This window comes from Phalangium opilio, unplaced genomic scaffold (assembly GCF_054372755.1).
Source record: "Phalangium opilio isolate 3A_F unplaced genomic scaffold, DU_Popi_V2 ptg000002l_1, whole genome shotgun sequence".
NCBI lineage: Eukaryota > Metazoa > Arthropoda > Arachnida > Opiliones > Phalangiidae > Phalangium > Phalangium opilio.
This window is the reverse complement of record NW_028324144.1, coordinates 10572512-10591323: the sequence shown is the minus strand read 5'-3', so window position 1 is coordinate 10591323 and position 18812 is coordinate 10572512. Positions and strand designations below refer to the sequence as shown.

The 18812-nt window shown below is 34.0% G+C and overlaps 1 protein-coding gene and 35 non-coding genes across 36 annotated transcripts; all 36 read right to left on the bottom strand.

Moving 5' to 3' along the window:
* Positions 1–579: 579 nt before the first annotated feature.
* LOC149719369 (E3 SUMO-protein ligase ZBED1-like) lies at positions 580–2625 on the bottom strand. The gene has a single exon (XM_089861700.1). The coding sequence runs from the start codon at positions 2623–2625 to the stop codon at positions 580–582; it is 2046 nt and encodes a 681-aa protein (XP_089717826.1).
* Positions 2626–4432: 1807 nt separating this feature from the next.
* Positions 4433–4503, bottom strand: TRNAG-GCC (transfer RNA glycine (anticodon GCC)). The gene has a single exon. It is a non-coding gene; the product is annotated as a tRNA-Gly (tRNA).
* A 232-nt stretch (positions 4504–4735) lies between these two features.
* Positions 4736–4806, bottom strand: TRNAG-UCC (transfer RNA glycine (anticodon UCC)). The gene has a single exon. It is a non-coding gene; the product is annotated as a tRNA-Gly (tRNA).
* A 232-nt stretch (positions 4807–5038) lies between these two features.
* On the bottom strand, positions 5039–5109 carry TRNAG-GCC (transfer RNA glycine (anticodon GCC)). The gene has a single exon. It is a non-coding gene; the product is annotated as a tRNA-Gly (tRNA).
* A 232-nt stretch (positions 5110–5341) lies between these two features.
* On the bottom strand, positions 5342–5412 carry TRNAG-GCC (transfer RNA glycine (anticodon GCC)). The gene has a single exon. It is a non-coding gene; the product is annotated as a tRNA-Gly (tRNA).
* A 231-nt stretch (positions 5413–5643) lies between these two features.
* TRNAG-GCC (transfer RNA glycine (anticodon GCC)) lies at positions 5644–5714 on the bottom strand. The gene has a single exon. It is a non-coding gene; the product is annotated as a tRNA-Gly (tRNA).
* Positions 5715–5945: 231 nt separating this feature from the next.
* Positions 5946–6016, bottom strand: TRNAG-GCC (transfer RNA glycine (anticodon GCC)). The gene has a single exon. It is a non-coding gene; the product is annotated as a tRNA-Gly (tRNA).
* A 232-nt stretch (positions 6017–6248) lies between these two features.
* TRNAG-GCC (transfer RNA glycine (anticodon GCC)) lies at positions 6249–6319 on the bottom strand. Its single transcript has one exon. It is a non-coding gene; the product is annotated as a tRNA-Gly (tRNA).
* A 231-nt stretch (positions 6320–6550) lies between these two features.
* On the bottom strand, positions 6551–6621 carry TRNAG-GCC (transfer RNA glycine (anticodon GCC)). Its single transcript has one exon. It is a non-coding gene; the product is annotated as a tRNA-Gly (tRNA).
* A 231-nt stretch (positions 6622–6852) lies between these two features.
* TRNAG-GCC (transfer RNA glycine (anticodon GCC)) lies at positions 6853–6923 on the bottom strand. The gene has a single exon. It is a non-coding gene; the product is annotated as a tRNA-Gly (tRNA).
* Positions 6924–7155: 232 nt separating this feature from the next.
* On the bottom strand, positions 7156–7226 carry TRNAG-GCC (transfer RNA glycine (anticodon GCC)). Its single transcript has one exon. It is a non-coding gene; the product is annotated as a tRNA-Gly (tRNA).
* Positions 7227–7457: 231 nt separating this feature from the next.
* TRNAG-GCC (transfer RNA glycine (anticodon GCC)) lies at positions 7458–7528 on the bottom strand. The gene has a single exon. It is a non-coding gene; the product is annotated as a tRNA-Gly (tRNA).
* Positions 7529–7759: 231 nt separating this feature from the next.
* TRNAG-GCC (transfer RNA glycine (anticodon GCC)) lies at positions 7760–7830 on the bottom strand. The gene has a single exon. It is a non-coding gene; the product is annotated as a tRNA-Gly (tRNA).
* A 232-nt stretch (positions 7831–8062) lies between these two features.
* TRNAG-GCC (transfer RNA glycine (anticodon GCC)) lies at positions 8063–8133 on the bottom strand. The gene has a single exon. It is a non-coding gene; the product is annotated as a tRNA-Gly (tRNA).
* A 232-nt stretch (positions 8134–8365) lies between these two features.
* Positions 8366–8436, bottom strand: TRNAG-GCC (transfer RNA glycine (anticodon GCC)). Its single transcript has one exon. It is a non-coding gene; the product is annotated as a tRNA-Gly (tRNA).
* Positions 8437–8970: 534 nt separating this feature from the next.
* TRNAG-GCC (transfer RNA glycine (anticodon GCC)) lies at positions 8971–9041 on the bottom strand. Its single transcript has one exon. It is a non-coding gene; the product is annotated as a tRNA-Gly (tRNA).
* Positions 9042–9272: 231 nt separating this feature from the next.
* Positions 9273–9343, bottom strand: TRNAG-GCC (transfer RNA glycine (anticodon GCC)). Its single transcript has one exon. It is a non-coding gene; the product is annotated as a tRNA-Gly (tRNA).
* A 232-nt stretch (positions 9344–9575) lies between these two features.
* On the bottom strand, positions 9576–9646 carry TRNAG-GCC (transfer RNA glycine (anticodon GCC)). The gene has a single exon. It is a non-coding gene; the product is annotated as a tRNA-Gly (tRNA).
* Positions 9647–9877: 231 nt separating this feature from the next.
* On the bottom strand, positions 9878–9948 carry TRNAG-GCC (transfer RNA glycine (anticodon GCC)). The gene has a single exon. It is a non-coding gene; the product is annotated as a tRNA-Gly (tRNA).
* An 835-nt stretch (positions 9949–10783) lies between these two features.
* TRNAA-GGC (transfer RNA alanine (anticodon GGC)) lies at positions 10784–10854 on the bottom strand. Its single transcript has one exon. It is a non-coding gene; the product is annotated as a tRNA-Ala (tRNA).
* Positions 10855–11085: 231 nt separating this feature from the next.
* On the bottom strand, positions 11086–11156 carry TRNAG-GCC (transfer RNA glycine (anticodon GCC)). The gene has a single exon. It is a non-coding gene; the product is annotated as a tRNA-Gly (tRNA).
* A 534-nt stretch (positions 11157–11690) lies between these two features.
* On the bottom strand, positions 11691–11761 carry TRNAG-GCC (transfer RNA glycine (anticodon GCC)). The gene has a single exon. It is a non-coding gene; the product is annotated as a tRNA-Gly (tRNA).
* A 231-nt stretch (positions 11762–11992) lies between these two features.
* Positions 11993–12063, bottom strand: TRNAG-GCC (transfer RNA glycine (anticodon GCC)). Its single transcript has one exon. It is a non-coding gene; the product is annotated as a tRNA-Gly (tRNA).
* A 533-nt stretch (positions 12064–12596) lies between these two features.
* Positions 12597–12667, bottom strand: TRNAA-GGC (transfer RNA alanine (anticodon GGC)). Its single transcript has one exon. It is a non-coding gene; the product is annotated as a tRNA-Ala (tRNA).
* A 231-nt stretch (positions 12668–12898) lies between these two features.
* On the bottom strand, positions 12899–12969 carry TRNAG-GCC (transfer RNA glycine (anticodon GCC)). Its single transcript has one exon. It is a non-coding gene; the product is annotated as a tRNA-Gly (tRNA).
* A 534-nt stretch (positions 12970–13503) lies between these two features.
* TRNAG-GCC (transfer RNA glycine (anticodon GCC)) lies at positions 13504–13574 on the bottom strand. Its single transcript has one exon. It is a non-coding gene; the product is annotated as a tRNA-Gly (tRNA).
* A 231-nt stretch (positions 13575–13805) lies between these two features.
* Positions 13806–13876, bottom strand: TRNAG-GCC (transfer RNA glycine (anticodon GCC)). The gene has a single exon. It is a non-coding gene; the product is annotated as a tRNA-Gly (tRNA).
* Positions 13877–14410: 534 nt separating this feature from the next.
* TRNAA-GGC (transfer RNA alanine (anticodon GGC)) lies at positions 14411–14481 on the bottom strand. Its single transcript has one exon. It is a non-coding gene; the product is annotated as a tRNA-Ala (tRNA).
* Positions 14482–14712: 231 nt separating this feature from the next.
* TRNAG-GCC (transfer RNA glycine (anticodon GCC)) lies at positions 14713–14783 on the bottom strand. Its single transcript has one exon. It is a non-coding gene; the product is annotated as a tRNA-Gly (tRNA).
* A 534-nt stretch (positions 14784–15317) lies between these two features.
* On the bottom strand, positions 15318–15388 carry TRNAA-GGC (transfer RNA alanine (anticodon GGC)). The gene has a single exon. It is a non-coding gene; the product is annotated as a tRNA-Ala (tRNA).
* Positions 15389–15619: 231 nt separating this feature from the next.
* TRNAG-GCC (transfer RNA glycine (anticodon GCC)) lies at positions 15620–15690 on the bottom strand. The gene has a single exon. It is a non-coding gene; the product is annotated as a tRNA-Gly (tRNA).
* Positions 15691–16224: 534 nt separating this feature from the next.
* TRNAG-GCC (transfer RNA glycine (anticodon GCC)) lies at positions 16225–16295 on the bottom strand. The gene has a single exon. It is a non-coding gene; the product is annotated as a tRNA-Gly (tRNA).
* Positions 16296–16526: 231 nt separating this feature from the next.
* TRNAG-GCC (transfer RNA glycine (anticodon GCC)) lies at positions 16527–16597 on the bottom strand. Its single transcript has one exon. It is a non-coding gene; the product is annotated as a tRNA-Gly (tRNA).
* Positions 16598–17433: 836 nt separating this feature from the next.
* On the bottom strand, positions 17434–17504 carry TRNAG-GCC (transfer RNA glycine (anticodon GCC)). The gene has a single exon. It is a non-coding gene; the product is annotated as a tRNA-Gly (tRNA).
* Positions 17505–17736: 232 nt separating this feature from the next.
* On the bottom strand, positions 17737–17807 carry TRNAG-GCC (transfer RNA glycine (anticodon GCC)). The gene has a single exon. It is a non-coding gene; the product is annotated as a tRNA-Gly (tRNA).
* A 782-nt stretch (positions 17808–18589) lies between these two features.
* On the bottom strand, positions 18590–18660 carry TRNAG-GCC (transfer RNA glycine (anticodon GCC)). The gene has a single exon. It is a non-coding gene; the product is annotated as a tRNA-Gly (tRNA).
* Positions 18661–18812: the final 152 nt, after the last annotated feature.

Below are 18812 nucleotides of genomic sequence, written 5' to 3'. Positions count from 1 at the left end.
GAATCAATCCGGTTTCAATTCTGGAACCAAACCGAATTGATTCCGGAATCAATACGGTTTCAATTCCGGAATCAGAACGGTTTCAATTCCGGAATCAGAACGGTTTCAATTCCGGAATCAGAACGGTTTCAATTCCAGAATCATAACGGTTTCAATTTCGGAATCAGAACGGTTTCAATTCCGGAATCAGAACGGTTTCAATTCCGGAATCAGAACGGTTTCAATTCCGGAATCAAAACGGTTTCAATTCCGGAATCAAAACGGTTTCAATTCCGGAATCAAAACGGTTTCAATTCCGGAATCAATACGGTTTCAATTCTGGACTCAAACCGGCTTCAATTTCGGAATCAAAACCAAAATTACACCGACACCAAATCCGGAATTAAACCGATATCAACACCGGAGCTATTAACATTAACTATACAGTATAACTATAACTTACATTAACTATATAACTAATTAAGGCAAGAGAACTATTCCATTAATAGTTCTAACTATTCTTAAACATACAGTATATCAAGTTATCAACTAAGCAAGTTTGAAAGCCACATAATATAACATAAGCTTTACAAAGATGAATTACTTTTTGGTTTTATTTTTATTCATACACAAAAATATTTGCTCCTGTGCATGGTCAGGAGTTATTCTTCCTCTTATGTCGTTAATAACTCGTCCCGCACAACTGAATACGCGTTCGCTTGGTACACTGGTGCCTTGAGTACACAAATACTTCTTTGCCAGCTTTGATGACATGGGAAATGTACTTTCGTGTCGCGACCACCATGTTAAAGGGTCTGAAGAAAGTTCAATGGGAGCCATTCGAATGTAGTCACCGAATTGTTGCTCGGAAATTTCTTGAGGCGTGGCTTGTGTAACATGAGATGTGGTGGGTGGTTTTAGGATGAACGCGAGACCTTTTCCTTCTTCTAAACGTGGTTTTTTATTGACTTCTGTGTTGGTCGTGGTTAAGTTCGTGTTTAAATCAACGAGCTCGTTAATGATAATATTTTTCATTGAATCTTGTTCGTCTTTGTTCATAAACTGCTCATTAAAGTAATCCAATCGGAACCTCGGGTCAAGAATAGTAGCGATGCACAAATGCTGGTAGCACCTTTTTTCTTTGAGGCGTTCTGTTAAAACAGTTTCAACGATATCACAAATTTGATTTTTAATGTCTCTTTGAACATCAGTATAGCGATCTTCAGCGCGGTCCTGTCGAGCAGCAGAAATATCCGATAGCATTTGATGAAAAACAGGTATAACAGTTGATGCTGTAACATATTTTTCGCCAGCCATATGCGTGGTAACTTTTTCGATTGGCGTGAAAATATCTCGGTACACTCTCAATAAATCGATTGACTCTGGATCTAAAGATAAATGTCTATACTTTCCGCCCTGATGAGTTTGTAAAACGCTTGAGATAGGAAGTTGGTGATCTGTATAAACTGTGATTAAATGCAAAGTTGACCACCACCGTGTGGAGACGTCCGCTGGCAGCGTTACGACGGGTAAATTCATCTGCCTTTGTCTCTCGTGAAGTTCTTGTCGAGCTTTTCCAGAGTGCGCAATTAAACTTTGAATTCTACGAAGAATTAACACAATATTTTTAAAACTTTCAATACGCATTACACGAGATGCAGCAATGTTAATTAAATGTCCAAAACAAGGTATACGTGTTTGATTTAACAATTTCACAGTCTTAACGATGTTGGCGCCATTATCTGTTGTAGCTGCAGAAACATTTGAAATGTCTAATTGCCAGTTTTGGAAAATTAAAAGTAAAGCATCCTTAAGATTTTCAGCGGTATGTGACTCGGGTGTGTGAAGGCACTGAAGCGTGTAACTTTTAGTTCCCATTCCTCGGAAATAAAGTGAATGGTTACCGCAATATACGATTGCATGACAGGAAGAACTCCAACAGTCTGTTGTATACGAAAAATACTTAATTGAATGCAATTCATTCGCAATCTTTTCTTTTAATGAAGAATACATTTTTGGAATGATGCTATCGGAAAACGTTTCTCTACACGGTAAAACGTAACCAGGTTGAAACTCTTTAACCATTTCGACAAAACCTTTTCTTTCTACAATACTATATGGCATACACTCGGATGCAATAAAATTGGCAACCGCGGTTGTGAAACGTTGTGTGTCTTTGTTACTTGGCTGACGATATTTTTCAAGCGTTTGTTGAGTACGTTGGACTGATTGTTGTCGAGATGTTTGCACTATTGCTGAGCCGGAGGAAGAACTGGGCCTTGACATTGCCTCCTCAGAATCCTCACATTCAGATTCATCCTTTTCTACTTCAAGTTCTTGATCTATTAAAGATGTACTTCTACTGCTACTAGCAGACGCAGTAGAAGGTGAAGGAACGTTAAAAAATGATTTCGACGTTAGTTCTTTCGCGTCCGCGTAGCTTCTTGGATGCCGTGACTTTAGATGACTCCACAATGAACTAGTACTACCACCTGATACTTTGCATTCCTTTTTGCAAGTTTTACATGTAGCTCCAGTTTTTGTTGAGGAAAAGAAATTCCATACAACACTTCCTTTACTTTTTTGAGAAACAGGGGCGTTAACATTAGTACCTGTGCCACCTGGACCACCTTCCGAATCACTCATAATGATATTAAGTTAACAAAGACTAAAGAGCACTACTTGACCTCTCCAACTTCAGTAAGCTACTAAGCTCTGCTAGCCTTCTAGGATGTAAAATTTATAAAAAGACTGCCGAAAAGCGGGGAACTATCGGAATTTATGGCGCAGCACGAGGGGCCAGTCACTTAGCGCAATCGGTGTACATTCTGTTCCTTTTTTAACAGGACTAAGGTGCATACGCGTAAACCCTGGCTTTGACAGTACTAAAATTTTAACGCGTAATCCGTAATCAGTGTACAATGATTCAAAGAGTGATTGATTAGCCCCTCGAATTAGCGCGTACAGTCATAAACTTCCCACGCGAGTTTATACTTGGATAGAGTTCAGTGAACTGGGACAGTACAAGCTGATGCATACTATAAGCTTGAGAATAACTAAAAATTATAACTAAATTTATCATTATTAAATTGTTGTTTATTATATTAGCATATGTAGAATTGGTCTGTTTATACGATGTTTAAGTTGGCTACACGTTCAAGTGTTAGGGGATGCTTTAATTTTCAATTTAATTAAACAACGATGGGAAATAAATTTTGTTAAATTATGGACAGCCAAATAGGCTAAACACCATTAGCTATTATTGTATATTGTTGAGTTTGTTTCCCACGGTGGAATTTAGAATTTTATTTTTATTATTTTCTCACGAAAGAGAGCCAATCCGCTCCTCTTAATACCATTCCCCCTTGTCACAAACTCAGAAACTCCTCCCCCCTTAAGAGTGTGACGCTGTTTATGGAAGGTTTCCATTTGTATTATTTGAATAGATGAAGATTGAAGACAATATTGGTGTGTTTTACTCTTGATTCTTGAGTAATGTTGGCTGAAACCATTCCGTATGATCCGGAATTCCGTAAAAACCGGTATTCCGTATGATCCAGAACTCCGTTCAAACCGGTATTCCGTATGACCCGGAATTCCGTACAAACCGGTATCCCGTATGATCCGGAATTCCGTACAAACCGGTATTCCTTATGATCCGGAATTCCGTACAAACCGGTATTGCCTATGATCCGGAATTCCGTACAAACCGGTATTCCGTATGATCCGGAATTCCGTACAAACCGGTATCCCGTATGATCCGGAATTCCGGTTTTCAACTTGGAAAATTCCGTACCGGAATTTTTCAGAAAATTCCGGATATGTTCCGGAATTCCGGAATTTTTGCCATCCCTACCGGGAATCGAACCCGGATCTCCCGCGTGGCAGGCGAGAATTCTACCATTGAACCACCGATGCTCTGCAAAGAGTAGAATATGAAAAGAATGTTATTTCACCTGAATATTTGATAATCAAACCAAATATTTCTTTGAATTATTATCTCAAATAGTATTTTTAGAAGGATTTATCAATTTAACAATTATCATTTTACTTATTTTTCGTAATTTTTTTAGTATATTCCCAAGACCCTGAAGTAAGGATAATACAATTTAAACACAATATCGTTATGCATCAAATGATGACCAAAACATGCATCGGCCGGGAATCGAACCCGGATCTCCCGCGTGGCAGAAGAGAATTCTACCATTGAACCATCGATGCTCTGCAAAGAGTAGAATATGGAAAGAATGTTATTTCACCTGAATATTTGATAATCAAACCAAATATTTCTTTGAATTATTATCTGAAATAGTATTTTTAGAAGGATTTATCAATTTAACAATTATCATTTTACTTAATTTTCGTAATTGTTTTATTAATTTCGAAAGACCCTGAAGTAAGGATAATACAATATAAACACAATATCGTTATGCATCAAATGACGACCAAAACATGCATCGGCCGGGAATCGAACCCGGATCTCCCGCGTGGCAGGCGAGAATTCTACCATTGAACCACCGAGGCTCTGCCAAGAGTAGAATATAGAAAGAATGTTATTTCACCTGAATATTTGATAATCAAACCAAATATTTCTTTGAATTATTATCTCAAATAATATTTTAAGAAGGGTTTATCAATTTAAAAATTATCATTTTACTTAATTTTCGTAATTTTTTTATTAATTTCGAAAGACCCTGAAGTAAGGAAAATACAATTTAAACACAATATCGTTATGCATCAAATGACGACCAAAACATGCATCGACCGGGAATCGAACCCGGATCTCCCGCGTGGAAGGCCAGAATTCTACCATTGAACCACCGATGCTCTGCCAAGAGTAAAATATGGAAAGAATGTTATTTCACCTGAATATTTGATAATCAAACCAAATATTTCTTTGAATTATTATCTCAAATAATATCTTAAGAAGGGTTTATCAATTTAAAAATTATTATTTTACATAATTTTCGTAATTTTTTTATTAATTTCGAAAGACCCTGAAGTAAGGATAATACAATTTAAACACAATATCCTTATGCATCAAATGACGACCCAAACATGCATCGGCCGGGAATCGAACCCGGATCTCCCGCGTGGCAGGCGAGAATTCTACCTTTGAACCACCGAGGCTCTGCCAAGAGTAGAATATGGAAAGAATGTTATTTCACCTGAATATTTGATAATCAAACCAAATATTTCTTTGAATTATTATCTCAAAAAATATTTTAAGAAGGGTTTATCAATTTAAAAATTATTATTTTACATACTTTTCGTAATTTTTTTATTAATTTCGAAACACCCTGAAGTAATGATAATACAATTTAAACACAATATCGTTATGCATCAAATGACGACCGAAACATGCATCGGCCGGGAATCGAACCCGGATCTTTCGCGTGGCCGGCGAGAATTCTACCATTGAACCACCGAGGCTCTGCCAAGAGTAGAATATGGAAAGAATGTTATTTCACCTGAATATTTGATAATCAAACAAATATTTCTTTGAATAATTATCTCAAATAATTTTTTTAGAAGGGTTAATCAATTTAAAAATTATCATTTTACTTAATTTTCGTAATTTTTTTATTAATTTCGAAAGACCCTGAAGTAAGGATAATACAATTTAAACACAATATCGTTATGCATCAAATGACGACCAAAACATGCATCGGCCGGGAATCGAACCCGGATCTCCCGCGTGGCAGGCGAGAATTCTACCTTTGAACCACCGAGGCACTGCCAAGAGTAGAATATGGAAAGAATGTTATTTCACCTGAATATTTGATAATCAAACCAAATATTTCTTTGAATTATTATCTCAAATAATTTTTTAGAAGGGTTTATCAATTTAAAAATTATCACTTTACTTAATTTTCGCAATTTTTTTATTAATTTCGAAAGAGCCTGAAGTAAGGATAATACAATTTAAACACAATATCGTTATGCATCAAATGACGACCAAAACATGCATCGGCCGGGAATCGAACCTGGGTCTCCCGCGTGGCAGGCGAGAATTCTACCTTTGAACCACCGAGGCTCTGCCAAGAGTAGAATATGGAAAGAATGTTATTTCACCTGAATATTTGATAATCAAACCAAATATTTCTTTGAATTATTATCTCAAATAATATTTTAAGAAGGGTTTATCAATTTAAAAATTATTATTTTACATACTTTTCGTAATTTTTTTATTAATTTCGAAACACCCTGAAGTAATGATAATAGAATTTAAACACAATATCGTTATGCATCAAATGACGACCGAAACATGCATCGGCCGGGAATCGAACCCGGATCTTTCGCGTGGCCGGCGAGAATTCTACCATTGAACCACCGAGGCTCTGCCAAGAGTAGAATATGGAAAGAATGTTATTTCACCTGAATATTTGATAATCAAACAAATATTTCTTTGAATAATTATCTCAAATAATTTTTTTAGAAGGGTTAATCAATTTAAAAATTATCATTTTACTTAATTTTCGTAATTTTTTTATTAATTTCGAAAGACCCTGAAGTAAGGATAATACAATTTAAACACAATATCGTTATGCATCAAATGACGACCAAAACATGCATCGGCCGGGAATCGAACCCGGATCTCCCGCGTGGCAGGCGAGAATTCTACCTTTGAACCACCGAGGCACTGCCAAGAGTAGAATATGGAAAGAATGTTATTTCACCTGAATATTTGATAATCAAACCAAATATTTCTTTGAATTATTATCTCAAATAATTTTTTAGAAGGGTTTATCAATTTAAAAATTATCACTTTACTTAATTTTCGCAATTTTTTTATTAATTTCGAAAGAGCCTGAAGTAAGGATAATACAATTTAAACACAATATCGTTATGCATCAAATGACGACCAAAACATGCATCGGCCGGGAATCGAACCTGGATCTCCCGCGTGGCAGGCGAGAATTCTACCAATGAACCACCGATGCTCTGCAAAGAGTAGAATATGGAAAGAATGTTTTTTCACCTGAATATTTGATAATCAAACCAAATATTTCTTTGAATTATTATCTCAAATAATATTTTTAGAAGGATTTATCAATTTAAGAATTATCATTTTACTTAATTTTCGTAATTTTTTTATTAATTTCGAAAGACCCTGAAGTAAGGATAATACAATTTAAACACAATATCGTTATGCATCAAATGACGACCAAAACATGCATCGGCCGGGAATCGAACCCGGATCTCCCGCGTGGCAGGCGAGAATTCTACCATTGAACCACCGAGGCTCTGCCAAGAGTAGAATATGGAAAGAATGTTATTTCACCTGAATATTTGATAATCAAACAAATATTTCTTTGAATAATTATCTCAAATAATTTTTTTAGAAGGGTTAATCAATTTAAAAATTATCATTTTACTTAATTTTCGTAATTTTTTTATTAATTTCGAAAGACCCTGAAGTAAGGATAATACAATTTAAACACAATATCGTTATGCATCAAATGACGACCAAAACATGCATCGGCCGGGAATCGAACCCGGATCTCCCGCGTGGCAGGCGAGAATTCTACCTTTGAACCACCGAGGCACTGCCAAGAGTAGAATATGGAAAGAATGTTATTTCACCTGAATATTTGATAATCAAACCAAATATTTCTTTGAATTATTATCTCAAATAATTTTTTAGAAGGGTTTATCAATTTAAAAATTATCACTTTACTTAATTTTCGCAATTTTTTTATTAATTTCGAAAGAGCCTGAAGTAAGGATAATACAATTTAAACACAATATCGTTATGCATCAAATGACGACCAAAACATGCATCGGCCGGGAATCGAACCTGGATCTCCCGCGTGGCAGGCGAGAATTCTACCAATGAACCACCGATGCTCTGCAAAGAGTAGAATATGGAAAGAATGTTTTTTCACCTGAATATTTGATAATCAAACCAAATATTTCTTTGAATTATTATCTCAAATAATATTTTTAGAAGGATTTATCAATTTAAGAATTATCATTTTACTTAATTTTCGTAATTTTTTTATTAATTTCGAAAGACCCTGAAGTAAGGATAATACAATTTAAACACAATATCGTTATGCATCAAATGACGACCAAAACATGCATCGGCCGGGATTCGAACCCGGATCTCCCGCGTGGCAGGCGAGAATTCTACCATTGAACCACCGAGGCTCTGCCAAGAGTAGAATATGGAAAGAATGTTATTTCACCTGAATATTTGATAATCAAACCAAATATTTCTTTGAATTATTATCTCAAATAGTATTTTTAGAAGGATTTATCAATTTAACAATTATCATTTTACTTAATTTTCGTAATTGTTTTATTAATTTCGAAAGACCCTGAAGTAAGGATAATACAATATAAACACAATATCGTTATGCATCAAATGACGACCAAAACATGCATCGGCCGGGAATCGAACCCGGATCTCCCGCGTGGCAGGCGAGAATTCTACCATTGAACCACCGAGGCTCTGCCAAGAGTAGAATATGGAAAGAATGTTATTTCACCTGAATATTTGATAATCAAACCAAATATTTCTTTGAATTATTATCTCAAATAATATTTTAAGATGGGTTTATCAATTTAAAAATTATTATTTTACATACTTTTCGTAATTTTTTTATTATATTCGAAAGACCCTGAAGTAATGATAATACAATTTAAACACAATATCGTTATGCATCAAATGACGACCGAATCATGCATCGGCCGGGAATCGAACACGGATCTTTCGCGTGGCCGGCGAGAATTCTACCAATGAACCACCGAGGCTCTGCCAAGAGTAGAATATGGAAAGAATGTTATTTCACCTGAATATTTGATAATCAAACAAATATTTCTTTGAATAATTATCTCAAATAATTTTTTTAGAAGGGTTAATCAATTTAAAAATTATCATTTTACTTAATTTTCGTAATTTTTTTATTAATTTCGAAAGACCCTGAAGTAAGGATAATACAATTTAAACACAATATCGTTATGCATCAAATGACGACCAAAACATGCATCGGCCGGGAATCGAACCCGGATCTCCCGCGTGGCAGGCGAGAATTCTACCTTTGAACCACCGAGGCACTGCCAAGAGTAGAATATGGAAAGAATGTTATTTCACCTGAATATTTGATAATCAAACCAAATATTTCTTTGAATTATTATCTCAAATAATTTTTTAGAAGGGTTTATCAATTTAAAAATTATCACTTTACTTAATTTTCGCAATTTTTTTATTAATTTCGAAAGAGCCTGAAGTAAGGATAATACAATTTAAACACAATATCGTTATGCATCAAATGACGACCAAAACATGCATCGGCCGGGAATCGAACCTGGATCTCCCGCGTGGCAGGCGAGAATTCTACCAATGAACCACCGATGCTCTGCAAAGAGTAGAATATGGAAAGAATGTTTTTTCACCTGAATATTTGATAATCAAACCAAATATTTCTTTGAATTATTATCTCAAATAATATTTTTAGAAGGATTTATCAATTTAAGAATTATCATTTTACTTAATTTTCGTAATTTTTTTATTAATTTCGAAAGACCCTGAAGTAAGGATAATACAATTTAAACACAATATCGTTATGCATCAAATGACGACCAAAACATGCATCGGCCGGGAATCGAACCCGGATCTCCCGCGTGGCAGGCGAGAATTCTACCATTGAACCACCGAGGCTCTGCCAAGAGTAGAATATGGAAAGAATGTTATTTCACCTGAATATTTGATAATCAAACAAATATTTCTTTGAATAATTATCTCAAATAATTTTTTTAGAAGGGTTAATCAATTTAAAAATTATCATTTTACTTAATTTTCGTAATTTTTTTATTAATTTCGAAAGACCCTGAAGTAAGGATATTACAATTTAAACACAATATCGTTATGCATCAAATGACGACCAAAACATGCATCGGCCGGGAATCGAACCCGGATCTCCCGCGTGGCAGGCGAGAATTCTACCTTTGAACCACCGAGGCACTGCCAAGAGTAGAATATGGAAAGAATGTTATTTCACCTGAATATTTGATAATCAAACCAAATATTTCTTTGAATTATTATCTCAAATAATTTTTTAGAAGGGTTTATCAATTTAAAAATTATCACTTTACTTAATTTTCGCAATTTTTTTATTAATTTCGAAAGAGCCTGAAGTAAGGATAATACAATTTAAACACAATATCGTTATGCATCAAATGACGACCAAAACATGCATCGGCCGGGAATCGAACCTGGATCTCCCGCGTGGCAGGCGAGAATTCTACCTTTGAACCACCGAGGCTCTGCCAAGAGTAGAATATGGAAAGAATGTTATTTCACCTGAATATTTGATAATCAAACCAAATATTTCTTTGAATTATTATCTCAAATAATTTTTTAGAAGGGTTTATCAATTTAAAAATTATCACTTTACTTAATTTTCGCAATTTTTTTATTAATTTCGAAAGAGCCTGAAGTAAGGATAATACAATTTAAACACAATATCGTTATGCATCAAATGACGACCAAAACATGCATCGGCCGGGAATCGAACCTGGATCTCCCGCGTGGCAGGCGAGAATTCTACCTTTGAACCACCGAGGCTCTGCCAAGAGTAGAATATGGAAAGAATGTTATTTCACCTGAATATTTGATAATCAAACCAAATATTTCTTTGAATTATTATCTCAAATAATATTTTAAGAAGGGTTTATCAATTTAAAAATTATTATTTTACATACTTTTCGTAATTTTTTATTAATTTCGAAACACCCTGAAGTAATGATAATACAATTTAAACACAATATCGTTATGCATCAAATGACGACCGAAACATGCATCGGCCGGGAATCGAACCCGGATCTTTCGCGTGCCCGGCGAGAATTCTACCATTGAACCACCGAGGCTCTGCCAAGAGTAGAATATGGAAAGAATGTTATTTCACCTGAATATTTGATAATCAAACAAATATTTCTTTGAATAATTATCTCAAATAATTTTTTTAGAAGGGTTAATCAATTTAAAAATTATCATTTTACTTAATTTTCGTAATTTTTTTATTAATTTCGAAAGACCCTGAAGTAAGGATAATACAATTTAAACACAATATCGTTATGCATCAAATGACGACCAAAACATGCATCGGCCGGGAATCGAACCCGGATCTCCCGCGTGGCAGGCGAGAATTCTACCTTTGAACCACCGAGGCACTGCCAAGAGTAGAATATGGAAAGAATGTTATTTCACCTGAATATTTGATAATCAAACCAAATATTTCTTTGAATTATTATCTCAAATAATTTTTTAGAAGGGTTTATCAATTTAAAAATTATCACTTTACTTAATTTTCGCAATTTTTTTATTAATTTCGAAAGAGCCTGAAGTAAGGATAATACAATTTAAACACAATATCGTTATGCATCAAATGACGACCAAAACATGCATCGGCCGGGAATCGAACCTGGATCTCCCGCGTGGCAGGCGAGAATTCTACCTTTGAACCACCGAGGCTCTGCCAAGAGTAGAATATGGAAAGAATGTTATTTCACCTGAATATTTGATAATCAAACCAAATATTTCTTTGAATTATTATCTCAAATAATATTTTAAGAAGGGTTTATCAATTTAAAAATTATTATTTTACATACTTTTCGTAATTTTTTTATTAATTTCGAAACACCCTGAAGTAATGATAATACAATTTAAACACAATATCGTTATGCATCAAATGACGACCGAAACATGCATCGGCCGGGAATCGAACCCGGATCTTTCGCGTGGCCGGCGAGAATTCTACCATTGAACCACCGAGGCTCTGCCAAGAGTAGAATATGGAAAGAATGTTATTTCACCTGAATATTTGATAATCAAACAAATATTTCTTTGAATAATTATCTCAAATAATTTTTTTAGAAGGGTTAATCAATTTAAAAATTATCATTTTACTTAATTTTCGTAATTTTTTTATTAATTTCGAAAGACCCTGAAGTAAGGATAATACAATTTAAACACAATATCGTTATGCATCAAATGACGACCAAAACATGCATCGGCCGGGAATCGAACCCGGATCTCCCGCGTGGCAGGCGAGAATTCTACCTTTGAACCACCGAGGCACTGCCAAGAGTAGAATATGGAAAGAATGTTATTTCACCTGAATATTTGATAATCAAACCAAATATTTCTTTGAATTATTATCTCAAATAATTTTTTAGAAGGGTTTATCAATTTAAAAATTATCACTTTACTTAATTTTCGCAATTTTTTTATTAATTTCGAAAGAGCCTGAAGTAAGGATAATACAATTTAAACACAATATCGTTATGCATCAAATGACGACCAAAACATGCATCGGCCGGGAATCGAACCTGGATCTCCCGCGTGGCAGGCGAGAATTCTACCTTTGAACCACCGAGGCTCTGCCAAGAGTAGAATATGGAAAGAATGTTATTTCACCTGAATATTTGATAATCAAACCAAATATTTCTTTGAATTATTATCTCAAATAATATTTTAAGAAGGGTTTATCAATTTAAAAATTATTATTTTACATACTTTTCGTAATTTTTTATTAATTTCGAAACACCCTGAAGTAATGATAATACAATTTAAACACAATATCGTTATGCATCAAATGACGACCGAAACATGCATCGGCCGGGAATCGAACCCGGATCTTTCGCGTGCCCGGCGAGAATTCTACCATTGAACCACCGAGGCTCTGCCAAGAGTAGAATATGGAAAGAATGTTATTTCACCTGAATATTTGATAATCAAACAAATATTTCTTTGAATAATTATCTCAAATAATTTTTTTAGAAGGGTTAATCAATTTAAAAATTATCATTTTACTTAATTTTCGTAATTTTTTTATTAATTTCGAAAGACCCTGAAGTAAGGATAATACAATTTAAACACAATATCGTTATGCATCAAATGACGACCAAAACATGCATCGGCCGGGAATCGAACCCGGATCTCCCGCGTGGCAGGCGAGAATTCTACCTTTGAACCACCGAGGCACTGCCAAGAGTAGAATATGGAAAGAATGTTATTTCACCTGAATATTTGATAATCAAACCAAATATTTCTTTGAATTATTATCTCAAATAATTTTTTAGAAGGGTTTATCAATTTAAAAATTATCACTTTACTTAATTTTCGCAATTTTTTTATTAATTTCGAAAGAGCCTGAAGTAAGGATAATACAATTTAAACACAATATCGTTATGCATCAAATGACGACCAAAACATGCATCGGCCGGGAATCGAACCTGGATCTCCCGCGTGGCAGGCGAGAATTCTACCTTTGAACCACCGAGGCTCTGCCAAGAGTAGAATATGGAAAGAATGTTATTTCACCTGAATATTTGATAATCAAACCAAATATTTCTTTGAATTATTATCTCAAATAATATTTTAAGAAGGGTTTATCAATTTAAAAATTATTATTTTACATACTTTTCGTAATTTTTTTATTAATTTCGAAACACCCTGAAGTAATGATAATACAATTTAAACACAATATCGTTATGCATCAAATGACGACCGAAACATGCATCGGCCGGGAATCGAACCCGGATCTTTCGCGTGGCCGGCGAGAATTCTACCATTGAACCACCGAGGCTCTGCCAAGAGTAGAATATGGAAAGAATGTTATTTCACCTGAATATTTGATAATCAAACAAATATTTCTTTGAATAATTATCTCAAATAATTTTTTTAGAAGGGTTAATCAATTTAAAAATTATCATTTTACTTAATTTTCGTAATTTTTTTATTAATTTCGAAAGACCCTGAAGTAAGGATAATACAATTTAAACACAATATCGTTATGCATCAAATGACGACCAAAACATGCATCGGCCGGGAATCGAACCCGGATCTCCCGCGTGGCAGGCGAGAATTCTACCTTTGAACCACCGAGGCACTGCCAAGAGTAGAATATGGAAAGAATGTTATTTCACCTGAATATTTGATAATCAAACCAAATATTTCTTTGAATTATTATCTCAAATAATTTTTTAGAAGGGTTTATCAATTTAAAAATTATCACTTTACTTAATTTTCGCAATTTTTTTATTAATTTCGAAAGAGCCTGAAGTAAGGATAATACAATTTAAACACAATATCGTTATGCATCAAATGACGACCAAAACATGCATCGGCCGGGAATCGAACCTGGATCTCCCGCGTGGCAGGCGAGAATTCTACCTTTGAACCACCGAGGCTCTGCCAAGAGTAGAATATGGAAAGAATGTTATTTCACCTGAATATTTGATAATCAAACCAAATATTTCTTTGAATTATTATCTCAAATAATATTTTAAGAAGGGTTTATCAATTTAAAAATTATTATTTTACATACTTTTCGTAATTTTTTTATTAATTTCGAAACACCCTGAAGTAATGATAATACAATTTAAACACAATATCGTTATGCATCAAATGACGACCGAAACATGCATCGGCCGGGAATCGAACCCGGATCTTTCGCGTGCCCGGCGAGAATTCTACCATTGAACCACCGAGGCTCTGCCAAGAGTAGAATATGGAAAGAATGTTATTTCACCTGAATATTTGATAATCAAACAAATATTTCTTTGAATAATTATCTCAAATAATTTTTTTAGAAGGGTTAATCAATTTAAAAATTATCATTTTACTTAATTTTCGTAATTTTTTTATTAATTTCGAAAGACCCTGAAGTAAGGATAATACAATTTAAACACAATATCGTTATGCATCAAATGACGACCAAAACATGCATCGGCCGGGAATCGAACCCGGATCTCCCGCGTGGCAGGCGAGAATTCTACCTTTGAACCACCGAGGCACTGCCAAGAGTAGAATATGGAAAGAATGTTATTTCACCTGAATATTTGATAATCAAACCAAATATTTCTTTGAATTATTATCTCAAATAATTTTTTAGAAGGGTTTATCAATTTAAAAATTATCACTTTACTTAATTTTCGCAATTTTTTTATTAATTTCGAAAGAGCCTGAAGTAAGGATAATACAATTTAAACACAATATCGTTATGCATCAAATGACGACCAAAACATGCATCGGCCGGGAATCGAACCTGGATCTCCCGCGTGGCAGGCGAGAATTCTACCTTTGAACCACCGAGGCTCTGCCAAGAGTAGAATATGGAAAGAATGTTATTTCACCTGAATATTTGATAATCAAACCAAATATTTCTTTGAATTATTATCTCAAATAATATTTTAAGAAGGGTTTATCAATTTAAAAATTATTATTTTACATACTTTTCGTAATTTTTTTATTAATTTCGAAACACCCTGAAGTAATGATAATACAATTTAAACACAATATCGTTATGCATCAAATGACGACCGAAACATGCATCGGCCGGGAATCGAACCCGGATCTTTCGCGTGCCCGGCGAGAATTCTACCATTGAACCACCGAGGCTCTGCCAAGAGTAGAATATGGAAAGAATGTTATTTCACCTGAATATTTGATAATCAAACAAATATTTCTTTGAATAATTATCTCAAATAATTTTTTTAGAAGGGTTAATCAATTTAAAAATTATCATTTTACTTAATTTTCGTAATTTTTTTATTAATTTCGAAAGACCCTGAAGTAAGGATAATACAATTTAAACACAATATCGTTATGCATCAAATGACGACCAAAACATGCATCGGCCGGGAATCGAACCCGGATCTCCCGCGTGGCAGGCGAGAATTCTACCTTTGAACCACCGAGGCACTGCCAAGAGTAGAATATGGAAAGAATGTTATTTCACCTGAATATTTGATAATCAAACCAAATATTTCTTTGAATTATTATCTCAAATAATTTTTTAGAAGGGTTTATCAATTTAAAAATTATCACTTTACTTAATTTTCGCAATTTTTTTATTAATTTCGAAAGAGCCTGAAGTAAGGATAATACAATTTAAACACAATATCGTTATGCATCAAATGACGACCAAAACATGCATCGGCCGGGAATCGAACCTGGATCTCCCGCGTGGCAGGCGAGAATTCTACCTTTGAACCACCGAGGCTCTGCCAAGAGTAGAATATGGAAAGAATGTTATTTCACCTGAATATTTGATAATCAAACCAAATATTTCTTTGAATTATTATCTCAAATAATATTTTAAGAAGGGTTTATCAATTTAAAAATTATTATTTTACATACTTTTCGTAATTTTTTTATTAATTTCGAAACACCCTGAAGTAATGATAATACAATTTAAACACAATATCGTTATGCATCAAATGACGACCGAAACATGCATCGGCCGGGAATCGAACCCGGATCTTTCGCGTGGCCGGCGAGAATTCTACCATTGAACCACCGAGGCTCTGCCAAGAGTAGAATATGGAAAGAATGTTATTTCACCTGAATATTTGATAATCAAACAAATATTTCTTTGAATAATTATCTCAAATAATTTTTTTAGAAGGGTTAATCAATTTAAAAATTATCATTTTACTTAATTTTCGTAATTTTTTTATTAATTTCGAAAGACCCTGAAGTAAGGATAATACAATTTAAACACAATATCGTTATGCATCAAATGACGACCAAAACATGCATCGGCCGGGAATCGAACCCGGATCTCCCGCGTGGCAGGCGAGAATTCTACCTTTGAACCACCGAGGCACTGCCAAGAGTAGAATATGGAAAGAATGTTATTTCACCTGAATATTTGATAATCAAACCAAATATTTCTTTGAATTATTATCTCAAATAATTTTTTAGAAGGGTTTATCAATTTAAAAATTATCACTTTACTTAATTTTCGCAATTTTTTTATTAATTTCGAAAGAGCCTGAAGTAAGGATAATACAATTTAAACACAATATCGTTATGCATCAAATGACGACCAAAACATGCATCGGCCGGGAATCGAACCTGGATCTCCCGCGTGGCAGGCGAGAATTCTACCAATGAACCACCGATGATCTGCAAAGAGTAGAATATGGAAAGAATGTTTTTTCACCTGAATATTTGATAATCAAACCAAATATTTCTTTGAATTATTATCTCAAATAATATTTTTAGAAGGATTTATCAATTTAAGAATTATCATTTTACTTAATTTTCGTAATTTTTTTATTAATTTCGAAAGACCCTGAAGTAAGGATAATACAATTTAAACACAATATCGTTATGCATCAAATGACGACTAAAACATGTATCGGCAGGGAATCGAACCCGGATCTCCCGCGTGGCAGGCGAGAATTCTACCATTGAACCACCGAGGCTCTGCCAAAAGTAGAATATGGAAAAATGGTTTTTCACCTGAATATTTGATAATCAAACCAAATATTTCTTTGAATTATTATCTCAAATAATATTTTTAGAAGGATTTATCAATTTAAAAATTATGATTTTACATACTTTTCGTAATTTTTTTATTAATTTCGAATGACCCTGAAGTAAGGATATTGGAATTTAAACACAATATCGTTATGCATCAAATGACGACCAAAACATACATCGGCCGGGAATCGAACCCGGATCTCCCGCGTGGCAGGCGAGAATTCTACCATTGAACCACCGATGCTCTGCAAAGAGTAGAATATGGAAAGAATGTTATTTCACCTGAATATTTGATAATCAAACCAAATATTTCTTTGAATTATTATCTCAAATAGTATTTTTAGAAGGATTTATCAATTTAACAATTATCATTTTACTTAATTTTGGTAATTGTTTTATTAATTTCGAAAGACCCTGAAGTAAGGATAATACAATATAAACACAATATCGTTATGCATCAAATGACGACCAAAACATGCATCGGCCGGGAATCGAACCCGGATCTCCCGCGTGGCAGGCGAGAATTCTACCATTGAACCACCGAGGCTCTGCCAAGAGTGGAATATGGAAAGAATGTTATTTCACCTGAATATTTGATAATCAAACCAAATATTTCTTTGAATTATTATCTCAAATAATACTTTAAGAAGGGTTTATCAATTTAAAAATTATTATTTTACATACTTTTCGTAATTTTTTTATTAATTTCGAAAGACCCTGAAGTAATGATAATACAATTTAAACACAATATCGTTATGCATCAAATGACGACCGAAACATGAATCGGCCGGGAATCGAATCCGGATCTTTCGCGTGGCCGGCGAGAATTCTACCATTGAACCACCGAGGCTCTGCCAAGAGTAGAATATGGAAAGAATGTTATTTCACCTGAATATTTGATAATCAAACCAAATATTTCTTTGAATTATTAGCTCAAATAATACTTTAAGAAGGGTTTATCAATTTAAAAATTATTATTTTACATACTTTTCGTAATTTTTTTATTAATTTCGAAAGACCCTGAAGTAATGATAATACAATTTAAACACAATATCGTTATGCATCAAATGACGACCAAAACATGCATCGGCCGGGAATCGAACCCGGATCTCCCGCGTGGCAGGCTAGAATTCACCTGAATATTTGATAATCAAACCAAATATTTCTTTGAATTATTATCTCAAATAATATTTTAAGAAGGGTTTCTCAATTTAAAAATTATTATTTTACATGCTTTTCGTAATTTTTTTATTAATTTCGAAAGACCCTGAAGTAAGGATAATACAATTTAAACACAATATCGTTATGCATCAAATGACGACCAAAACATGCATCGGCCGGGAATCGAACCTGGATCTCCCGCGTGGCAGGCGAGAATTCTACCAATGAACCACCGATGCTCTGCAAAGAGTAGAATATGGAAAGAATGTTTTTTCACCTGAATATTTGATAATCAAACCAAATATTTCTTTGAATTATTATCTCAAATAATATTTTTAGAAGGATTTATCAATTTAACAATTATCATTTTACTTAATTTTCGTAATTTTTT